The following is a 20,541-nucleotide window of genomic DNA, read 5'->3' as shown; positions in this document are numbered from 1 at the left end:
AACCGTTCAATATGTAGAACTCGTCTAGTACTATATGGTTGTAAAAAATCACGTCTATCGAATATCGCTAACTACATGATCAAATCAGTTTTGTATAAAAATGGATGGTGTTATAGTTAATAGTTAACAAAAAAACTAACATGATCAGATAGCTATAGATATCCAATCAACGTGATTTTTTACAAGTATATAGTACTCAACGAGTTCTACATATTGAACAGTTCCAATTAGAAAAACGAGACCCGTGGTGGGCCCCCACGAGCCAAACAATACCATCCAATCAAAGTCCAAGAAGGAGACAATATTTTCTCATCTACTCACCCAACCAGTCATGTAACAACCCTCACCACTGTTTACCGATTGATTACTGATTACCGTTAAACTGAGACTGATTATGATAAGTAATTGAATCGACTAAAATACTGAACTGACTGGCTGAAATCTGGAACTGAATTGATTGAGTACATCTGTTTAATTGTATGTCTATTTGTTGCCTGTTTGATTATCTGTTTGTGTATCTATGTTTAAACTGCAAATTGAAGGCCTTATCGGCGGCCGAATCTGAAATTAATTAATGTTCCATGATCCTTAGAATTTATGCGATTTTATGGCATATTTATCTGAAATGTGATTTAGTATGATTAAATTAGATTAAAATAAGCTAAATTGCATGAGTTGGTTTATTCACCATTTTGCCACCACTAGTGGGCCACTAGCTTAGCACTTTTGAGACTCATTCCTTTGTGTCAAAACACATTTCATCAGCCATTTTGTTGAGCTCAACCGAACTAGAGAGAGAGAGAGTTAGGAGAGAGTGTGATTTCATCTCTAATTGGCTTGGAAACTTGGTAGAAGTGAAGGAATTGAAGAGTAATTTGCAAACTTGAGCTTATATTCTCATAATTGAAGACATAAGGTAGAGCTCTTACCTTCTTAGTCATGAATTGAAGTATTTCTTGCATGATTTAGAGGATTGTTGAAGATTGGAGCCAAGATATGGCTTATAATGTTGATTGGAAGCTCATTTCATGCATGCATGTTTACATCCTTGAGTTTTGATGTTGTTCTTCATGAAAGTGTACATGCATGTTCATATTTTTACAATGGACCATGATTTCATCTTGCTTTGAAAAGAAATTGGCTCATTAGAGCATGTATTTGAAGCTTTGAAGTTGTTTAAAGTCTTGCATGTCCAATTGAGGCCATGTTCATGAAAATTGGTTTGAAATTGAGTTTGATTGATCTTCCTTTGGGGCTTTGATTTTACAATTAAGCTTTGAATCATGTTAAACTATGAGTTTTGAAGTGTTTTCTGAAAAATTAGCCCAAGAGGATCAAAATTGGTATTTTAAAACCTGATTTTGAGCTTGAGGTTCAAATCTGGGAATTCCATATTTTGAACTCACACTCGAGCGGGGTGACTGGCGCTCAAGCGTGGAAATCGTGCTCCCAGCATTTTGTTCTATTTTTGAGTCAGCTCGAGCGGGGTAATTAACGCTCGAGTGGGACCTTGTGTCTTACGCTCGAGCAGGTGTCGAACGCCCAATTGAGCGTGAATTTCACCTATCCAGCACTTTTGACTGTTTTGCAAAACGCTCGAGCGGGTAAGTCTACGCTCGAGCGGAAACCTTTGTCTGCATGTCCGCTCGAGCGGAGTAACCTACGCTCGAGCGTGACCCCTATTTTCTGAAAATAATTTTAAAGGGCATCCTTGCATCCTCATTTCATCCTAGGCATTCCTAGGCCTAATTTAAGACATCTTAATAAGGATATAGATATAGAACCACACCGAGTCCAAGTAGGGACTAAGTCTTTGTTTCCCGAATGTGAACTTAGTGTGTGTTCATCCTGTAAACTGTGTAGGGTTGGCATCCGAGGACGCGCTCTAGCTTAACTGTAGCCCAGAACTATGTGAGTAACAACTGTGTAAAGATATGTTTAAAGATGAATATTTTCTGACTGTTAACTGAACTGCTTTCTGAACTGTTACTGTTAACTGAATGAATGTATGTCCTCTATTCTGAACTGTATTGTGGCATCCTTAGCAACTACTGTTACTGTTACTGCTACTGTTACAGAGATCTCTGTCGGTTCCCATGTGGAACCACTGTTATGATGGCCATCATTGACTGCTCGGTCTTTTAAGACCTACTGTTTACTGTACTGCTATGCTAATGGATGTACCACATATGAATGTTACGACTGAATGATTGAAATACTGATTTAATAAACTGTTTTCATTACTGTAAGGACATTCATTCTTAACCTCTTTACGCATTATGTTATTCACTGGGCTTTAGCTCACTGTTTATATATATATGTAGGTATACAGGCACCAGACCGGAGCTAGGAGCGTGGGTTAGACTCCTTTTTTGTCAAGCCAACCACTGTACCTCACTACGAGGTTTCGAGCCTGTCAAGCTATGGCTTAGGGGTGTTTTACGTCTTTCTCTGTATCTATTTTGTAATAACTGTATAGACTGATAGCACTGTACTGTACTGTCTAACAGGGATTAGGTCCCTGTTCTGATCGACTGTAAATGTTGTACATATTGTTCTGTATTGTTCATGTATATACGTATGAAAAATCTTTTTGCATACAGACTCACAGCTCATTGGACATTGTTTATTTACTGTTTTGGCTTCCGTCATGCCCCTGTACTCTGTATTATTGTCTGACTGTTAAGCAGGCCTTTGGTAATCTCAGATTACTGGCCGGTTACGGTGCTAAACTCATAGGGGCGGGTTTGGGTCGTGACAAGTCACCACTGTCATTCCGTACCGCCTCCTACCCTATCTTCTCCTACATACTTATTTATACAATTTTTTGATACACATTTTTTCATAAAAAGTCAAAAAGTTAACTCAAACATCCATATTTTTTTCCTTAACTTTTTAGTCCAAAAGGACAAAAAGTGCACTTATTTAGGACACCCCAAAGAACCCCTTATATAAACAATACCCATAACAATAATGGCTATTTTGCAATACCATTTCAAGAAAAGGTTCCCCAAACAAGAGAAAAAAAATTAAAGAACCCACCAAGCTTGTACCTGCACACTTTGACATTTGATTGTTGAAAGGATCTATATCAGTTTCTGAAAAGGTTGGTGAACCATAGAATTTGAAAAAAGGTCACTATTAATCATGTGGATGAGTTTGAAAAGGTGCAAATGTAATCATTCTTGAACCAAGCTCCAGTAGAGGGAGAGAGGATTTATACCACAATTTGGTTTTAGGGAGAGTTGAAGGATTTATACCTCAAATTGTATTAAGAATTTCTACAAAGTAGGCTCAAAACATGAGCCACACTAGCAACAAAATTCCCAAACCCAGGAATTGGGGCCAAAATATCCACTAATCATTAATGATGCCATTTTGCTATTAACAAGACAAGACTAGCAAAACAATCTGAAAACCCTACATACATTGATTGATTTTACAAATGGGTTGGTTTCAACAAAAAATGAAGAAATGTTTACCAAGCAATATCGGTAGAGGATTCTTAACGGCAAGGCGAGACCATGCGATGACTTTGCCGGAGTTGAGGGGCTTGATTTGGACAGGTATAATGACGATATCGATGAACTGCACGGAGTTATAGAGCTCTTTCTTCCACTGAAATGCTCTCTTCAGAACAAGAAGAGTATGAGAAAGAGGAGTAAGGGAAATCAAAAAGAAAAAGTGAGACAGAGAGAGATAGACAGAGACAGACAGACGCTTGAAAAAATATATCTAGATAACGGTGAAGAGGCAAGGACGGCAGACAGCAGCGTTGATGGTGAAGAGGCGAGATGAGTGGCGTGACTGAGAAGGTAGGATCCATTAGGCGTGTTTTTGTGAAATATTGTAAGGGTTTGAATTTGTTTTCCCCTATAACAGTGTTGGTTGGCTATTTGGACTCTGTACATTTAACAAAAAAAATGACGTCGTTTTTTAATCTGCGACTAAATTGCAATAGTTGCTAAAAGATTTTAGTCTCCCTCCCAGTGTTTCACTTTCCCCTTAAATTTTTAGCGACCAATATTTCAAATTAGTCGCAAAAAATTACTTTTCGGAGACTAAATTACTTTAGTCGGTAAAAGTATGAACTTTTGCCTACCAATTTTTTTCCTAGTAGCCAAATGTGATTTTTTTGCGACCAAAATTTTTTTGGTCGGCAAATATGTTATTTCTTGTAGTGCAATAAAAATTTGTCGAAAGCCCAACAACTCCAGCAAAGATCCTAGGGGGCAGAGGAAGTATTGGAATCACTAAATTTTTACTAAAACTATTTGTAACTATCTAACTGAAGCTTAAAAAATCACTGTCAAAATGTTGTAATGACTGGCATGAATACAATGCACTTTTTATGAACCCCTTAGAAAATTTGACTGGAGGGAACATATATTCTCATCCCAAAAATAATTCAGTCAAAAGACTGAGCAACATTTGCCAGCAATATCTACTAATGTAGAAAGTTTAGCAAGAATCTTTATTACAGTTTAGGCAAGCTTTTATCATAAGTTGCTACAGTATCAATTCTCCGTTGATGTAAATCTAGCTGGTGAAAATAAATTTGTAGACAGGATGATTTCTAATGACTTAAATTTCTTATCATTACCATAGTGATGGAGGCAAGTGGCAACAACCTTTTAAAGGTGTACAAGAGACACGGAAGAGATGCCTCTAAGGCCCAAGCTTTGATTTTGCATGCATTGGATGATAGGCAAATCATTTGAAACTTTAGATAGTTATGTTTTAGGCTTATGGGTCTTGTCCTATTATTATTTTTAGGTCAAGTCTTTGTCAATTTGCATGATTAGGGGTATTTTGGTAATTTCATAACTTTCTGGACGTGGGTTATACGGGTCGCCCATAGATCATCTTGTGGGTCACGTTATTTAATTAGTTTTTTGTTTATGTTTTTTATTTAGTCTTAGATGAGCTTTTGGAAGCCAAAGATTTAATAGTTTTCTTTCTCAGTTCTAGTTGATTTAGGAAGTCTACTAATTTTACATAAAGTCATGTAACATTTATAATTTAATAGAGTTAATATTATAAAGAATTTTCAGAGCTTTTAAAGTTCCTTTGTGGATTGTGCAATGCAATCAAATCCTAAGTGTGATGCCTAAGGAATTCTAGGAGTGATTCCTAGACCTATCTTCTCTTTTTTCTTTCTTTCCTAAATTTCAGCGTTTTCACAGCCCCTAAACAGCCCTAACAGCACTGTCCTCCGTCACATAGCTTCAATGCAGCATGAACCAAATTTACACAATGATATATTTGCTGAACACAAAAAAGCTTGCTACATAGCAAATACATAACATCCCAATTCACAGACAAATTAAAGATGAGTCCCTTTTTTCACAAGGATAAACCACAAAAAAGAGCTCTTTTATGATCACCATTCGTTGATGTGTGACATGTATCAAGGAGGTTTTCAAAGATGATAATCAAAAGAACACTAAAATCAAAGGAAACTTTCAATTTTGAAGAAAATTTTTGATTTGGTCCCCATTTGCAGAACATTATGTTAGTACAGTAAGCACACCAATATAATTTGTAGTAGCAAAAGAAACAACATTTTGATAAGAAAGAAAGTCACTACACCTGGGGTAGCTGGAGATCTTTCTTCAACTCAATGGTGAGGGTTTGGGCAGGCATGTCAAAACTATTCATAAATATACAACCAACCAACCAACCCACATCACAAAAACTCAAAAAATTATTCACAAAACATTAAAAAAAAGTTAGATCCGCACGTGCCAATTCTTCCCAGCATTATCTTTGACTTGCTTCCTTAGTAATTTGTTCAATTTTTTAGGGTTGTTCAGTGGAACAAATAGGCCATCTATAAGCTCTGTGTTAGATTTATATACCGCAGCACTACTACTACTACTTTCAGGCAAAGTTCGAGGAGGCTTATCAGACCCCTTTTTGGTTCCAGATGGAAGTAGAGGCAGGTTCGGTTCCCATGAAAGACCAATCACTAGTTTGCTTTTAGCTGCTTCAACCATTCCTTCTGATTTGAGCATCCAACAACCCAAGAAACAATACATAACTATACATTATTCACAAAACATAATTTCTCCCAATATATACAAGTAATGTGATGTATATGCTCAGATAGTGCTAGAGGTGAGCATGGTTTGATTTAGTTCGGTTTTAAAATAAACCAAGACCAAGCCACTACTTACAGTCCCATAAATTTTTGAACTAAACTGAACCATGAAAATTTTGTAACCAAACCAAACCGAATCATGAAAATGCGGTTTGGTTTAGTTTGGAATCACAATTTTTGTAAAACTTGTCATCGTGCACAATATGATCGCAACATACATTAAATAATATGCTATCATTTTAAAAAGAAGAATTGTATAAATGATTCTTTAAAACTAGTTCTACAATTATATAAAGGCACACTTGCAAGAGTAGAGGGTTAACAACTTATAAATATATATGGGATACTAAAAAGGTACTCGAGTGTCTACAATAAATAACAATATATATATATATATATATATATATATATTTAAGCGGTTCGGTTTTGTTTCATACTAGAACCATAACTATAAAACCACAGACTGAATCATAAAATACGGTTCGCCTAATGGGCCGAACCATGCATTGAGAAAACCAAACCAAACCATTGGATTTGGTCTAGATTGTATAGTTTTGCGATTTTTTTCGATTTTTTAACTCAGCCCTAGATAGTGTGCACACTTTGAGTTCAAGCACGATGGCTAGGGTTTATTGGATAGGGCTTTTGGAGATATCATGGTTTGGTGAGCAATATGTGCTTGGGCTTTTTATGGGCTCTTGATGGGCCTCGTTTAACTTCTAACTACTGTCCAATTTGCCTAATAAAATGAAGGGTAAATTACACTAACCTCCCTTAAGGTTTAAAGAAAATACAATTAGCTTTACAATTTTGATATAATTACACTAACTTCCCTTTTAGTATGGTTAAAGCGATTGAAACTAATGTCAATGGTGAGTAGACTTCGAAATAAATAAAGACAAATATACATTTCAGTAGGAAAGATATGATAACATCATTTTTTCATTCATATGACTAACGATTTATTGCGGAAAAAAGGCCCAAGTGTTATGTAAATTAAAACCTTGAGGGAGGCAATTGTAATTATATCAAAAGTGTGGGGCTAATTGTATTTTCCTCAAACCTCAAGGAGGTCAGTGTAATTTATCCTAAAATAAAACACTAATGCCCTATTTGGTAACATTTATATTTATATTTTTTTGGGAATTACAACAACAACAACAATAACAAAAAAAAAAAAAAACACTCAGGTTTTACCTTGTTAACAAATCAAACTCTAAAATTTTAATTATTGCAATTTAAACCCTCAACTTTTAAAATTGTATCAATTATGACCATCCGTTTATAGCTGTTAGTTATAACTAATAGAGAATGGGTAATTTACACAATTTAATCACTGTTTTTCCCTTCATTACTATTGACAATCAACCCTTATCCTTACCGTAATCCATCACCACCCTTCTTCTTCCCCAACTCACTGCCACCGCTTTATCCATTTTCCCCATCCACTGTTACTCCTTTCCTTCCCTAGTTTATAACCACCACCGCCATCCAACATCACCAACAAAAAGTGGTTAAATTGTCAAAATTATTCCTATTTTGTTAGTTATAAATGACAAATGGTTAGAATCTATGAAGCATGCCTGCAGGGATAGATACTGGTACGTGTACGTTATAGGTATACCAATATGGCACAATCTTAAAATACAACTAGGATAAGTCAATAAATTTTTAATTTTTTAAAAGTTTTTTATAATGCTTTATGAAAATCTTTCGATTAAAGCACTTGCAAATCTTTCACTTCAAATATATAACATATAGAATAACCTATGTTGCATGGACATGGACACGTGACACAACACAGATACGCCAACACGTTAATTTTTAAAAAATGTCGGACACGACATGCTAAGGACACGTTAAAAATATATTTATTTATTTATATAATATTCGTCACATATATAAATATCTTATTTAAAGTTATAAAAAAATAATTTAACACTACTTAAAAATTTAAACATTCAATTGCAAACACCCAAAAATGAACATTTAGCAAAAATATAACACTACAAGAATTTTCACTTTTGGCGACTAAATTTTTAGTCGCCAGAAGTTAATTTTTAGTTGCCAAAGGGTTTCAGCGAGTAAATTATTTGGTCGCAGAAGTAGTCGTGGAAGAATTGTCAGTAAAGGTAATTAGCGACTATAGTCGCCAAATGTATTCAATTTTTACTAACTTTTTAGTCGCCAAAAAGTTGGACATAAAATTAAATTAGTACATCTTCGGCGACCAAATTTTTAGTCACCTAAAGTCCCACATTTTTAGCTACTAAAATTTTAGTCGGCAAAGAGATCTTGTTTTGGCTACTAAATATTTGGTCGCCTAAAGTCCCACATTTTTGGCTACTAAAGTTTTAGTCGGCAAAAGTGTTTTTATTCTTTAGCTTTTGTTTTTAGCTACGAAGTATTTTAGTCGCCAAATGTTTGATTTTCCTTTGGCTACAAAACTTATAATCAACAAATGTCTTTTTTTTTTTTTTTTTGCTACAAAATTTTTAGTTGCCAAATGTCTATTTTTGGCAAAATTTATGAGAAGAATGATACAAAACATGAGCGAATAATTGACCAAACTGATGAGAATACATGTTAATTATATTTAAACTGATGAAAATACATACACAGATAATCTCAATCTCAGAACACAAAAAACTGATGAGAATACACAGAGAGAACATATAAACAAAGAATACATAAAACATAGAATACACAGATAATCTGATTGAGATTATATTTAAATTGATGAGAATACATACATAGATATCAGTTTAGATTACCCAATCTCAGAATACATATTAATTATATTTAAACTGAATCTTTGCCACTACATCTAAACTGATTACCCAATCACAGATTACCCATTCAGTTTAATCAATTTAAATGTGAACTCATTCGTGTGTTGCTAGGCTTAGTGTAAACCCAATCTGTAAACTGAAGATTCAGTTTACAGTTTAACTGTAAACCCATATTCAGTTTAAATGTAAACTCAATCTCAAAATACATACACAGATAATCTCAATCTCATATTAATAATGACGAGTAGAATACATGAGAGAGAAAATTTCAATGAAAATAATCAGAATACATGAGATTAGATAGACAATCAACGGATTAAGGTTTTGAAACTAATGAGAGAGAAAAGAAAAATAGGGGAAAAGGTATCAAACCCTAAAATCAAACTCATTTATAACATGAAACCCATAAAACTCTAGTAATGAAACCACTTCAAACAAACCCATTTTAGAAATTAAGAAAAAATTAACCGAAATGGGTAGAATAAAAACCCTAGAGCAAGAGTTCACAGTTGGGGAAATAGAAGAAAGGGTAGAGAGAGAGAGAGAGATAGAGACAGAGAGCGACAGAGCAAGAGAACGAAAGGGAGCGAACTTGTTAGCGGCGGTGGTTGTGGTGATTTACGGCGTACAGGGAACAATGATGCTGAGGTTGCGAGGTCGTGAGGTTTGCTGGTGATTTGCGCGGCAGAGCGACAAAGCAAGAGATGTTTTGTGGCTATGTGTATACAAAGAGAGGCAAAATGTGTGAGATAGGTGCGAAAATAAATCTAAAACATTTAGAACTTTAGCGACTAATGTTTTTGTTAGTCACCAAAACTGAATCATTGGCAACCAAACTTGTGTGGTCGCTAAAAGGTTTTGAATATCATATGTTGCCAATTGGCAACTAAAGATTATTTTGTCAGGAAAAGGTATAAGACACTAACTAAAAAACAATTTAGTAGCCTAAAATATATACTGGCTAAATGTTTTTTAGTAGCCTATGATGAAATATTTAGTGACAAAAATATTGTTTGGTCGCCAATAAGCTATATTTCTCAATTAAAAAATTTAACAACTATATTATTTGGCAACCAAAAATTGTTTTCGTCGGCAATTGTTCTATAATTAGAGACTAAATAATAATTTAGTAGCCATTTGTGTCATTATTAGCGACTAAATTTATGTTAGTCGCCGATAAGCAATATACACCGACTAAAAAACTATAGTAGCTAAATCTTTTTATTTTTGCCGACTAATAAAATATTTGGTCACTAATTCCACCACTTTTGGCGACGAAAAATTGTTTAGTCGCCAAATTTAGTCGCCAAAAGTATCATTTCCTGTATTGTAAATAATTTACAAAAAGATGAAACATTACAAATATAGAGAACAAATTTTTTTCTTTTTTTTTTACACATATATGTTGTGTGTAGAAAAATGTACATATGCTTCTGCATTAAACAACAAATTTGTACATATTTTATTTTATTTTTGGTTCTTATATATGGGATATTACTCCATATTAGGAAAATTTGTTTAATATTTATGCACGTGATATTTCAATTAATGAAATTGGATAAAAGAAAAATAAATGAAACCGATCTTGTCTTTTATTCAACCGTCAACTAAGTACTTTATGAGTGTTTATAAGGGTTTGGTTTGTTGGATTGATTTATTCAGCTACATGCATGAGTGTTTATGTCTTGCTGATCGGTTGATATGCTCAGTAATGGCATCCGGTCTGTTTATGTGATCTTCTGGTATGCAAATGGATGAAGTTTCTGCATTATGTGTAAGTTTTGCCTGCTCTGTTGTGAAGTTTTTGGTCTGCTATGCCCCTCTGCTATTGCTCTGAGGGTGCACACTCATGGTCTTTTGGCTGCCATACTATGCTGTTTCTCTTTATTGGTCTCTCACCAACTAGGAGGTTGGAGCTTTTTAGCTCCAAGCTCCTATTTATTGATGTAATGTATCATACTCTGTATGTGTTTATCATCAATCGATCAAAAAAAAAAAAAAAACAGTACTTTATATTGAATAATTAACTATTTGCGACATGTTACACAAATCAGGCTTCTAACTTGATTTTGAGGTCTAGTTCCAATATATATATATATATATATATTTGATTTTGAGGCTCATCAACATTTTTAGCACATTTTGATGATTTCCATTCACTTACCCAAAAAAAAAAAAAAAAAAAAAATGCTAAAAAGATGAATTCCATTTGAAGGGCTAGTGTTTCACTAAGATTTTATGGCAACAATTTTTATTTATTTTTAAAATTTTTACAATGGATACGACAAAAATAGGGGACGGGAAAACTATATTGCACAGTAATATGACATTAAAAAAAAATAAGAGAGAAAAATTATATCATTTGGAATTAGTTTAAAAACCAAGTTTTATTATTATTTTTTTTTTCTTTTTAATTAACACTCATTTTTACAACTTTTTAGGAGTGTTAGTTTTTTAATTATTTTTTACAGCGAAAGTTAAAAATTAGAAACTAGACACATTCAAGCTTACAAAAGTTATGTAAGGCATTTTTTTTTTTCAGTAATGTCAAATACTAAGAAAAATGCCCACAAAAATATTAAAGAATTTAAAATATGTTAATCACATTCATTGCATTGAAAGATACACCAAATCTAAATCTACATTTCAAATTCAGACTCCCAACACATTTTTAAATAGTTTGTTTTTTTTTGGGTGTGTACATAACCTCTTTATTCAGACTAGGTCATGCAAAATGACAAGGCTAAAAACAAGATAGCATGCAGAGTTTACCAGGTGCAGTATATGTCTATTATTGACTACAACACTACTGCATAGCTTAAATTTGAGTTTGGCCCGAATGGTTCAAAATTCATTTTCTCGGTCTTCCAGTGAGAAGGCTGATAGCCGCGGTAGATAAACATTTCACTCGGTTGTCCGAGTGGGGCCGGTCGCCCGGTAATCCGACCGAACAACTGGCGAGAAGGCTGATAGCCGCGATCGATAAGGTGACAACCGCGGTAGACAAGTGTTTCACCCAGTTGTCGTGGTAATCGTCCAACAGTCATCCGATAAACACAATTTTGGGCCATTTGAACCCCTCTCTTTTCGAACTACAAGGCATTTTTCTATTGACAATGAAACTTCACCAAAATCTCTATCTACCAAACAGTCCTCCAAAAAAATAAATAAATATATCCACTCATTACAAGTAGTTTAATTCAAAGGAATACCTTTTAACATCCGAAACTCCAATATTCCTTCCTCCTTTTATTGTATGAACTCACTCACTCTCCAAAAACTAATTCTTCCCATTGAAACCCCCAAACACTACCTTTCACTGGTGTAGATGCCACATATACACACAAGGAAGAGAGAGAGAGAGAGAGAGAGAGGCATTTTGGTGATTCCAATGTAACTGCAAGGGTAAAGTAGGAATTTTGGATTTGATCAACATAGGGTAGAGCCTTCCTCAATTATTCTAAGCATGTGGTGAACTGCACCTGCAATGTCATCTGCTGAAGTGAGTTGGCATCCTTCTTCCACCTACAATTAGAATTTTCAAATTTTAGCCCAAAACACCCCCACTTTGAATTTATTTTTTGCTAAAATTGTTTATAATTACTCAAACAGCTATTGGAAACAAACATCCTTTTCTGTTCAACAATATACCCTATTTATAATCATTGAAGAGCATATATATCTATGAAATGTCTACAATGCCCTTGCAATATATCTTGTGTAAGATTTAGATAAAAGAAATATATGTGACATGTGCATAGTGTTGTTTCTAAAAACTTTTACTTTGGTGTGAGAAACAAAATGAAATTGTGCTACATATTCTAAAATTGTTTGGAAAAAAAAAAAAAATTACAAGTGTAAGGATTTTAACTTCTGATAATTGGAAGGGAAAAAAACAAGAAACTCCACACTACACATCTTTATTAAGTACTCTAGTTTTCATATTGTTAATCATTTGTACAATAACTAAAAAAGCTTGGCTCATAATGGCAGTTTCACCCATATTTTGCAATTCGTGTCTTGATAACTATATTAATGTGCAAACACATTGTGTTACAACACATCTTTCTCGATATGTATTTTGACAACTGTATTAATATACATGTGTACACATAATCTAATATAGCTATCCTATTACATGAAATACACAATTCACCTAGTGTCAACTTATGTCACACATTTTTTAATACCCAACTTGCCCCCATATAACTATTTAATTTTTTTATTTCAAATTTTTTTTCTCTATCTACATTCAAAATTCTTTTTCTAGATGACACTTACAATTGTCTTATGATTCTACACAAGCATTGCGTGTGCTCAGCTTCTAATATATATATATATATATATATATGTATATTGCATGAAATACCCAAATGTAAACTGCTAGTACATGTTTACTTGCATACATACCTTAGCACTGATGGAGTAGAGAACCAATGGGTCCAAGGTGGTCACATTGAGGTGAAGGATTGTGAGGTACATTGTCTGAAAAGCTGCCACCATTTTGGATAGCTGGCTAATGCTTTTTCTCGAGAGGATTTTAAGGTTTGCATGTGTTTCAATCAAATTCACCTCAATATCTGCCACTGACCCCTCGCTCTTTGATGCACACTTGTTTTGGAACTGAGACCATGTGTACTGTGGGTATGCAAAAAATTGCCCAAATGGGACCGTCAAGAATTCAGCAGTGGCTGCAGCTGTGGCTGTGTTCGATGTTGCAGTTCCTCCTTGTTGTAGTAATTGGAGTTTTTGAGCTTCTAGGGATTGTAGGAGATGCTCAAGTTCCTTCACATATTCAATAGCACCACCCACTATAGAAGCTTGATCACCCTACACACAACAAATTTATTGGATTAATTAGGGTTTTTTTTTTTGGATCTTAATTCAATGTAATTTGATGAATCCTAGTTCACCTCAAAAAAATTTAGAGTTTGAATATTATAATTTTAAATTTTGATTTAGGTCTGAAAAATTTGTCAATCTAAATTAAATTGGTTTGCACCTGAGTAGGGGATTTCACAGTCCAAGTAACCCAAATTATATTGTTAATATATGGAAAATGTTTGAGGGCCACAATTTGCCAAAACGACGTCGTTTTGGCAGTTTTGAGTCATTGTCGTTTTGGCAGTTTTGAGCCATTGTGGCCACAAAAATTGTGACCCTCTAGCATTGTTGTTAATATATATACACACAACTAATTATTTTGCCACTGTTAGATTAAAAAGTACTTTTAATGTATTCAACTCTGTTGCTTGAAATTTTGTGAGATATTTCTTATTTTTTAAAAAATACTAATACAATGATTTAGGATAATTCAACACTCAACTCAGGATAAATTTTTTGTGCTGAATTCATACAACTCGAGTCTAACCTAAAACCACTTGAGATAAACTCGAGCTTGGGCTAGGGCTTGAGCTTGGACAAGCCAAGTCAAGCTCTGGCAGGGTTGCACTTGGGCAAATCCCACTACACTTCATATTGAGTTTGGATAGACTGTCATCCCACAAAACCAGCCTGAATTGCAGCCCTAATTTAGATTTATTATTCGAGATGATGATGATGATGATGATGGCGAAGAATTAGTCGACAGACTCTACACCAAGAAACCTGCATTAAGGAGAACCACTAGAATTTAAACACAAGAAAAAATTCTCCATTTTTTTTTCTCTTGAAATGATTTTTTGTTTTGTTTTGTTTTGTTTTTTTTTTTTTTTTTGGTGTGTTTTTCAGCTTGATCATCATTTCTTACACTGGCTTTTAAATTGACAAACAAATAAAGCATCCAAAGCTAAAAGGCTTTGACAAATAAAATAGAATAATAGTTTATAAATGTAAAATTAAGTTGTAAATTACAAACAAATGTCACAAGACCTTTGTTTGATACCAACAACAGATGTTTCTTTTTGTATAATCAGTAAATAAATTAGAGATAGCCATGTATTCAAAAATGCAGTCATGCTATGCTCTATATGATTGAGATACATAACTAAAAAACAAAATTTTCAAAAGGATGTGTCGTTGAATCTTTGATTGTGATGCACAAGCACAACCTAGAAAAGAGCAATGAAAAGCACCCTCTATCAACTAGGTGCCCATTCTAGACAAGTTAGTTGCTGAGTGGAGCCTGTTTTTGTTTTCGTTTATAAGTTTTGAAAAAATAAAATAAAAAATTTTGTTTAATACACTGTTTTTGAGAAATTTTTCTGGGGAAAAAAAAAAACCTCATTTGCTCCAAAAAGTTATTCGAATTTTTGAAAATTGTTTCCACACTTAAATGAAAACTTTTATATTTTCAAACTTTGCATTGTTTTTGTTTTGAAAACACAAAAAACAAAAATGAAATCGAAACGATACCACCACAGTCTCCTTCATACAAGTTGTATTACCAAAATTTTCCAAAGAACAAGATGCCTGCACTTAAATCACTTCACAGTATATATATATATATATATATTAGAAGCTGAGCACAAGCCATGCGTGTGCAAAAAGTGTATAGAGATCCAAAAAACAAATTTGAAAAAAATCAAATTTTAGAATAAAAAAGTTAAGCAGTAACATTTGGGCAATTTTCAGACATGAGAAAATACGTGACATAAGTGTTCACGTCAAGTGAGTCGTGTGTTTTTTTAATAACAATATACAGATATAGATATGTGATGACATCGAAACAAACCCTTTGGACGTAAGATTCCGGCATGAGGGACCGCAACACGGCAAGGTGCTCATTCATCTGTTTCCGGCGGTTCCGCTCCACCGCAATGTGAATCATCCTTTGTGTCTCAGCATCCTCTTTATTCTTGCAAACTTTAGGTCTCCTCCTCCTCTTCTTCCGCCCTTGCACCGCCGCACTCTGCCGCTTGTCAGCTGCTTCTGGCCCCGCCAGGCGGCAGCGGCGGTGCTTCATGGAAGAGCTGCTGTCAGAAGCACCACCGAGTTCTTGAGATTTCAGACAAGTTTCTGGCAAGAAAGTAGTCTCCGGAGAGTCATTGCAGATGTATGGGGTTGCAGAGATAGTGTCATAGACTATGAAGTTTAAGAGTTCATTGGTAGAGAGTGCTTGTAAAGCCATTCCTATTTTGTGTTGTGTTTTCTATGTAATTCTACCAGTATTTCAAAGTTTTGAGTCATAGCCCAAATGCTGTTTGACTTGCCCTAATTTATAGACCTAACCTATTTTACAGCATAACCCATTTCTTGAGGGGGAGAGAGAAATCTAGAGGGTTAAAGCAAAAGTCTACTTGCATAGAAATGAGATAAAAAATAACAATTATACATAACTAGAAAATTTATTTTAACAAAGTAAAAATAACATCAATGGGTCACATTTATTCAAAGTGTGATTCACATCACACTCAATTTTAAATCTATACTTAATTTTTGAAATATAAATTCTAAGTACATAATACTTTTCTTACCAAAAAAAAATATTGAATAGTATGAGTCTTAATAAGTACTGAAGTCCTCATCATTCGACTTTGAATTTTGGAATAAAGGTAATTTAATATTGTGATTTACAATTCTTGTTTATAACAAATTTTCCTCATTTTTTCATGACTCACCCCAAAATGTTTTAACAAAAAATCTCACACAAAAAGAGAGATAAAAGTATCTCACATATGTGGACCTCACACGTAAACCTCCCCTCATGTCTACTCTGAAATCTTTTATGTTCTATTTTGTAAAAGTAGCCCAACACAAGTGAAACTCAAGGAAGAGTTACAAGGATAGCAATGAAATAAAAGTAAATTTAAAAACGTAAAAATTAATCACAAAATATATATGAATGAATAAAATTTTCTAGAAATAAATCCCATTATTCGTGTGTATCCTACCTTTTATATTATATATAAATTTTGTGTTTATAGCATAACTGATAAAAGAATGAATAATGATTTATCCCCCTAATTTCCTCCCCCGAATCCCCCTAATTTCAAAAGAGAGAGAGAGAGAGAGAGAGAAGAGGAGGAGTTCAGAAGAGAGGGAAGAGGAGGAGCTTGATCGTCGTCCTCTGCCCGATCGTCGTCTCCGGCAGCCCCCGCCTCTACCTCGCCTCCGCCTCCTGCTCCCCGTGGTTATGGCTCCCTCCAGTCCTCCTCCTTCTTCCTCCTCCTCCTCCTCCTCCTCTTTCTCTTCTCTTCTCTTCTCTTCTCCTTCTTCCTTCTTCTTCTCCCTCGTTTCTGATTGAACCAAGGAAAAAAAAAAATACAGAAACGACGTCGTTTTTGAGATTAAGGGAATTCGGGAAGACTTTTTTTGAGCGACGTAACATTACCGATAAAAGAATATGGTAGTGCACGTGAGAGGGCAGAAAAGGTATTGTGCTTTTGTGTTTCAAAAAGTGAGAGAAAAAAAAGGGAAGAGAGAGAAAAAGGGGGGCTGGGCTGGGCTAGTCTCTCTCTACAGGGGCCTTGTTTTCCTTCCCAATTAGCATAGATGCTGTCAAAAGCACCCTGCCACAGTTTTTGCAGTGAAAGAAAAGTGTGGGGGGACCCAAAATCTATATAGAAAAATATGCATAAAAACAACCCCACTAGAGCTGTGCAAAAGCTACTCTTCTTCGCCGTTAATTTTGTTTGTTGTTTTTTGAGTTGGGGTTTACAAGAAAATTGTTGAGTACCCTTTTGTTTCACATTTATATCTTTTCCTTATATATATATCTTTATATGTATTTTTAGTTCACGTACAATGCATATACCATGTGTGATGTGTCTCACTAAACATTGTAAAAAAATTAAAATTAAAATTAAAATTTAAGATATTCAAAAGTTTTGATGATTGCAAACTTTTAATCATGTGTTGTCTTTCATCACTATGTCAATGTGTGGTGGAGATTCAGGTGAGGTCTTACAATTGCTTTATCCAGTAGTCTTTTTGTTTTTTTAAAATCTGAAAAAATTAATGCATTTGGTAATTATTAAAAAAAGTTTTTTTTTTAATGTCTTTTCAAACTTATTTTTTTAATGAAAAATTATCATATTATTTTATAGTATTGTGAAATCCTTGTAAAAGCACATTGAAATATCAGAAAATATTGAATGTAAAATCATCTTTTCACAAATTTGCTAAAAAATTTATTTATTTATTTATTTATAGAAAATAGAAATTAATTTGGCAAGAATAAATACCAAAAAATATATTTAAATTTTTAAAATTATTTCCTCCTCAAATACAGAAAAAATCATATGAAAATGATGATTTTTTTTTTTGGCCAAATTATTATTTTTTAAATTAACAAAAAAGAGTCCTGAAATCCAAACCAAAAACAAGAGAACCCAATGGTTGTTAACCAACCAATATTTGTTTGATTATATATAATATGTTAGGGACTATTATTAGGATTAATAATAATGAAATCAGTTGTTTGTTTTTGGAAGAATTATAGCACAGTGAGACAGAGAAAAAAAAAATATAACAAAAATATGTGAGTATAAGTGATTCTGTGATAAAGTACATGTGATGGAGTGCAAGTGTAATTTACACCCTTCCATATTTATGTATTAAAAAAAATTATAAATATTTCTAATGGGACATAATTCCAGTGACAATATAATGAATAAAGATTGAGAGCTCTAATTTTAAAATTCTAAGGAGACTTCTAATGATGTGACAATGAGTAAGTCTCACATGTGATGTGATGTATATATCTATGTTTTTATTTTTTATTTTTTTCCTCTTACTACATTATTAAAACTCTTTTTAAAATTTCAAAATTAAAAACTCTCTATTATTATTGCAATATAATTCCTCCATTGTTTTGTCACTCTTAGAGCACCGAAATGAACCCACATGCACATCAATGTTTAGTCAATTGTCAAACTGCTATTTGACAATGAAAAATCACCAATATATTGAAGCACTCAAATTATTAGATATTGAAATAAAAATAAACAATGATTACTATGATGTTATTAATACATTATAAAGTTTGTTTAAATTAAAATGATTGATTTTTTTTTTTTTTTTGAGTTTATTTTTATGTAAATTGTACAATTCTTTCAAATTTCTTAATATGTGTCATCAAGGAACACATTAACAAAATTTTAGAATAAATTATAATTTAACTTTATTATTTTTTAATGATCATTTCTAAATAATAAATATTCATATAATGTTAATAAAAAAGATGACAAAAAAACCAATGTATATGTCTGATTTTAGTTTTTTAAAAACTGAGGGCTTGTTTGGTTTATTTTTGAGAGAGTTGTTTTTGAAAAAATTTTAGGAAGAGAGTTTAAAAATTTTTTTGGTTTGTTTGGTTGAATATTTTGGAAGAGTTGTTTTTTTTAGAGTTTGGGATGATTTGATATTTTAGAAAAATTTGAGTAGATGTGTGTGAGAGAAAACGTGATTGAGAAGAAGAGATGAGAGAGAGAAAGTGATTGATTGATGTGTAAAAGAAAGAAAGTGATTTTGAAGATTTTTTGAGAAAAACTCAAACCAAACAATTTTTTAGAAATTTTTTTCTAAAACTCATCTCCCAAATGCAAATAAACAACAAAAATTTTAAGCATTTTTACTATTTACTATTTTGTTTTTCGTATTTTTTGTTTTTAGTAAATATTTTTAAAATTTTAAGCATTTTTTTTTTTTACTTTTTAGATATACCTTACTTAGATATATCTAAATAGTAAGTTATTTGTGAAAAAAATATTTTAAAAAATTAATAAATACACAAAAATACGAAAAATGTACTGAATTTTTATTTTTATTTTTTTTATTTTTGGTATTTAGTAAATTTTTTACAGATTTTTTTCACAAATATTATACTTTCTAAATATATTTATGTTAGGTGTCTCTAAAAATTAAAAAAAATACTTAAAATATTAAAAAAATTAGTGAAAACAAAAAAATACATAAAATGAAAAAGTATAATTTTCTTAAAAGCGAATTTTAAAAATTAGAAACAAACAGAGTGAAGGACAACAGGAATTGATACACACCATTGTTGACTTAGTTTTGAGTTATTATCATCCTCTATCTTCCTCCCTGTAGGTGATATATAAGGATGGAGGGGGCAATCGTCTCACTACGATTTCAAAAATATAATTTATTATAATAGTATTAGCTATAATTATTTACATATTATAGAGGTTCCGTTTATTTTCAGAAGTAGAATGGAGGGGATTAAATAAAATTGTATTTGTTTTGATAATAGTTGTTAGTGTAGGAATTGTTAAATTATTTTTATATAAAATAATAAAACAAATAAAAAATATAAAAAATTAAACATTAATATTTTAAAAAAAATTTCCCATATAAAAAAAATAAAAAAAAATTATAATCCCCTCACTATTTTTCTAATACTATCTCCACCTCCTCCATCTCAATACCCCTTCCAACCTCCATCTATATCACCTCCTCTATCCTAATCCCCTCCCCAACCCTACAAACAAACACAATACTAAATAACCCTACCTCCATCATAATCCCCTCCCATTTATTTAACCCCAAAACAAACGGGGCAGAGACTCATCCCCTTTATGCTTTTCTTCTTTTAATATTAAAAAAAAAAAAAGACAAAAATAATATTAAAAAAAATCTTTGTTATAACTATTGTTAATTACACATTCAAGTTCTTAGAGAATCGAATATGGTGGTAGCTGATTACTTAATTATGTTCATTGAAAACACATTATACAAGATTTT

The 20,541-nt window shown here is 32.8% G+C and overlaps 1 protein-coding gene across 1 annotated transcript; it reads right to left on the bottom strand.

The window, feature by feature from the left end:
* Nucleotides 1–11,979: 11,979 nt before the first annotated feature.
* LOC114261778 (transcription factor bHLH71) lies at nucleotides 11,980–17,316 on the bottom strand. The gene is made up of 3 exons (XM_028202085.2): nucleotides 15,569–17,316; nucleotides 13,306–13,725; nucleotides 11,980–12,420 (listed from the first exon to the last, which is right to left on the bottom strand). The coding sequence occupies exons 1-3, from the start codon at nucleotides 15,962–15,964 to the stop codon at nucleotides 12,325–12,327; spliced, it is 912 nt and encodes a 303-aa protein (XP_028057886.1). The 5' UTR covers nucleotides 15,965–17,316; the 3' UTR covers nucleotides 11,980–12,324.
* Nucleotides 17,317–20,541: the final 3,225 nt, after the last annotated feature.

This window comes from Camellia sinensis, chromosome 11 (genome assembly GCF_055761805.1).
Source record: "Camellia sinensis isolate YWXY chromosome 11, ASM5576180v1, whole genome shotgun sequence".
Classification (NCBI taxonomy): Eukaryota; Viridiplantae; Streptophyta; class Magnoliopsida; order Ericales; family Theaceae; genus Camellia; species Camellia sinensis.
The sequence above is the reverse complement of the archived record's forward strand: the minus strand, read 5'-3'. Positions and strand labels throughout refer to the sequence as shown.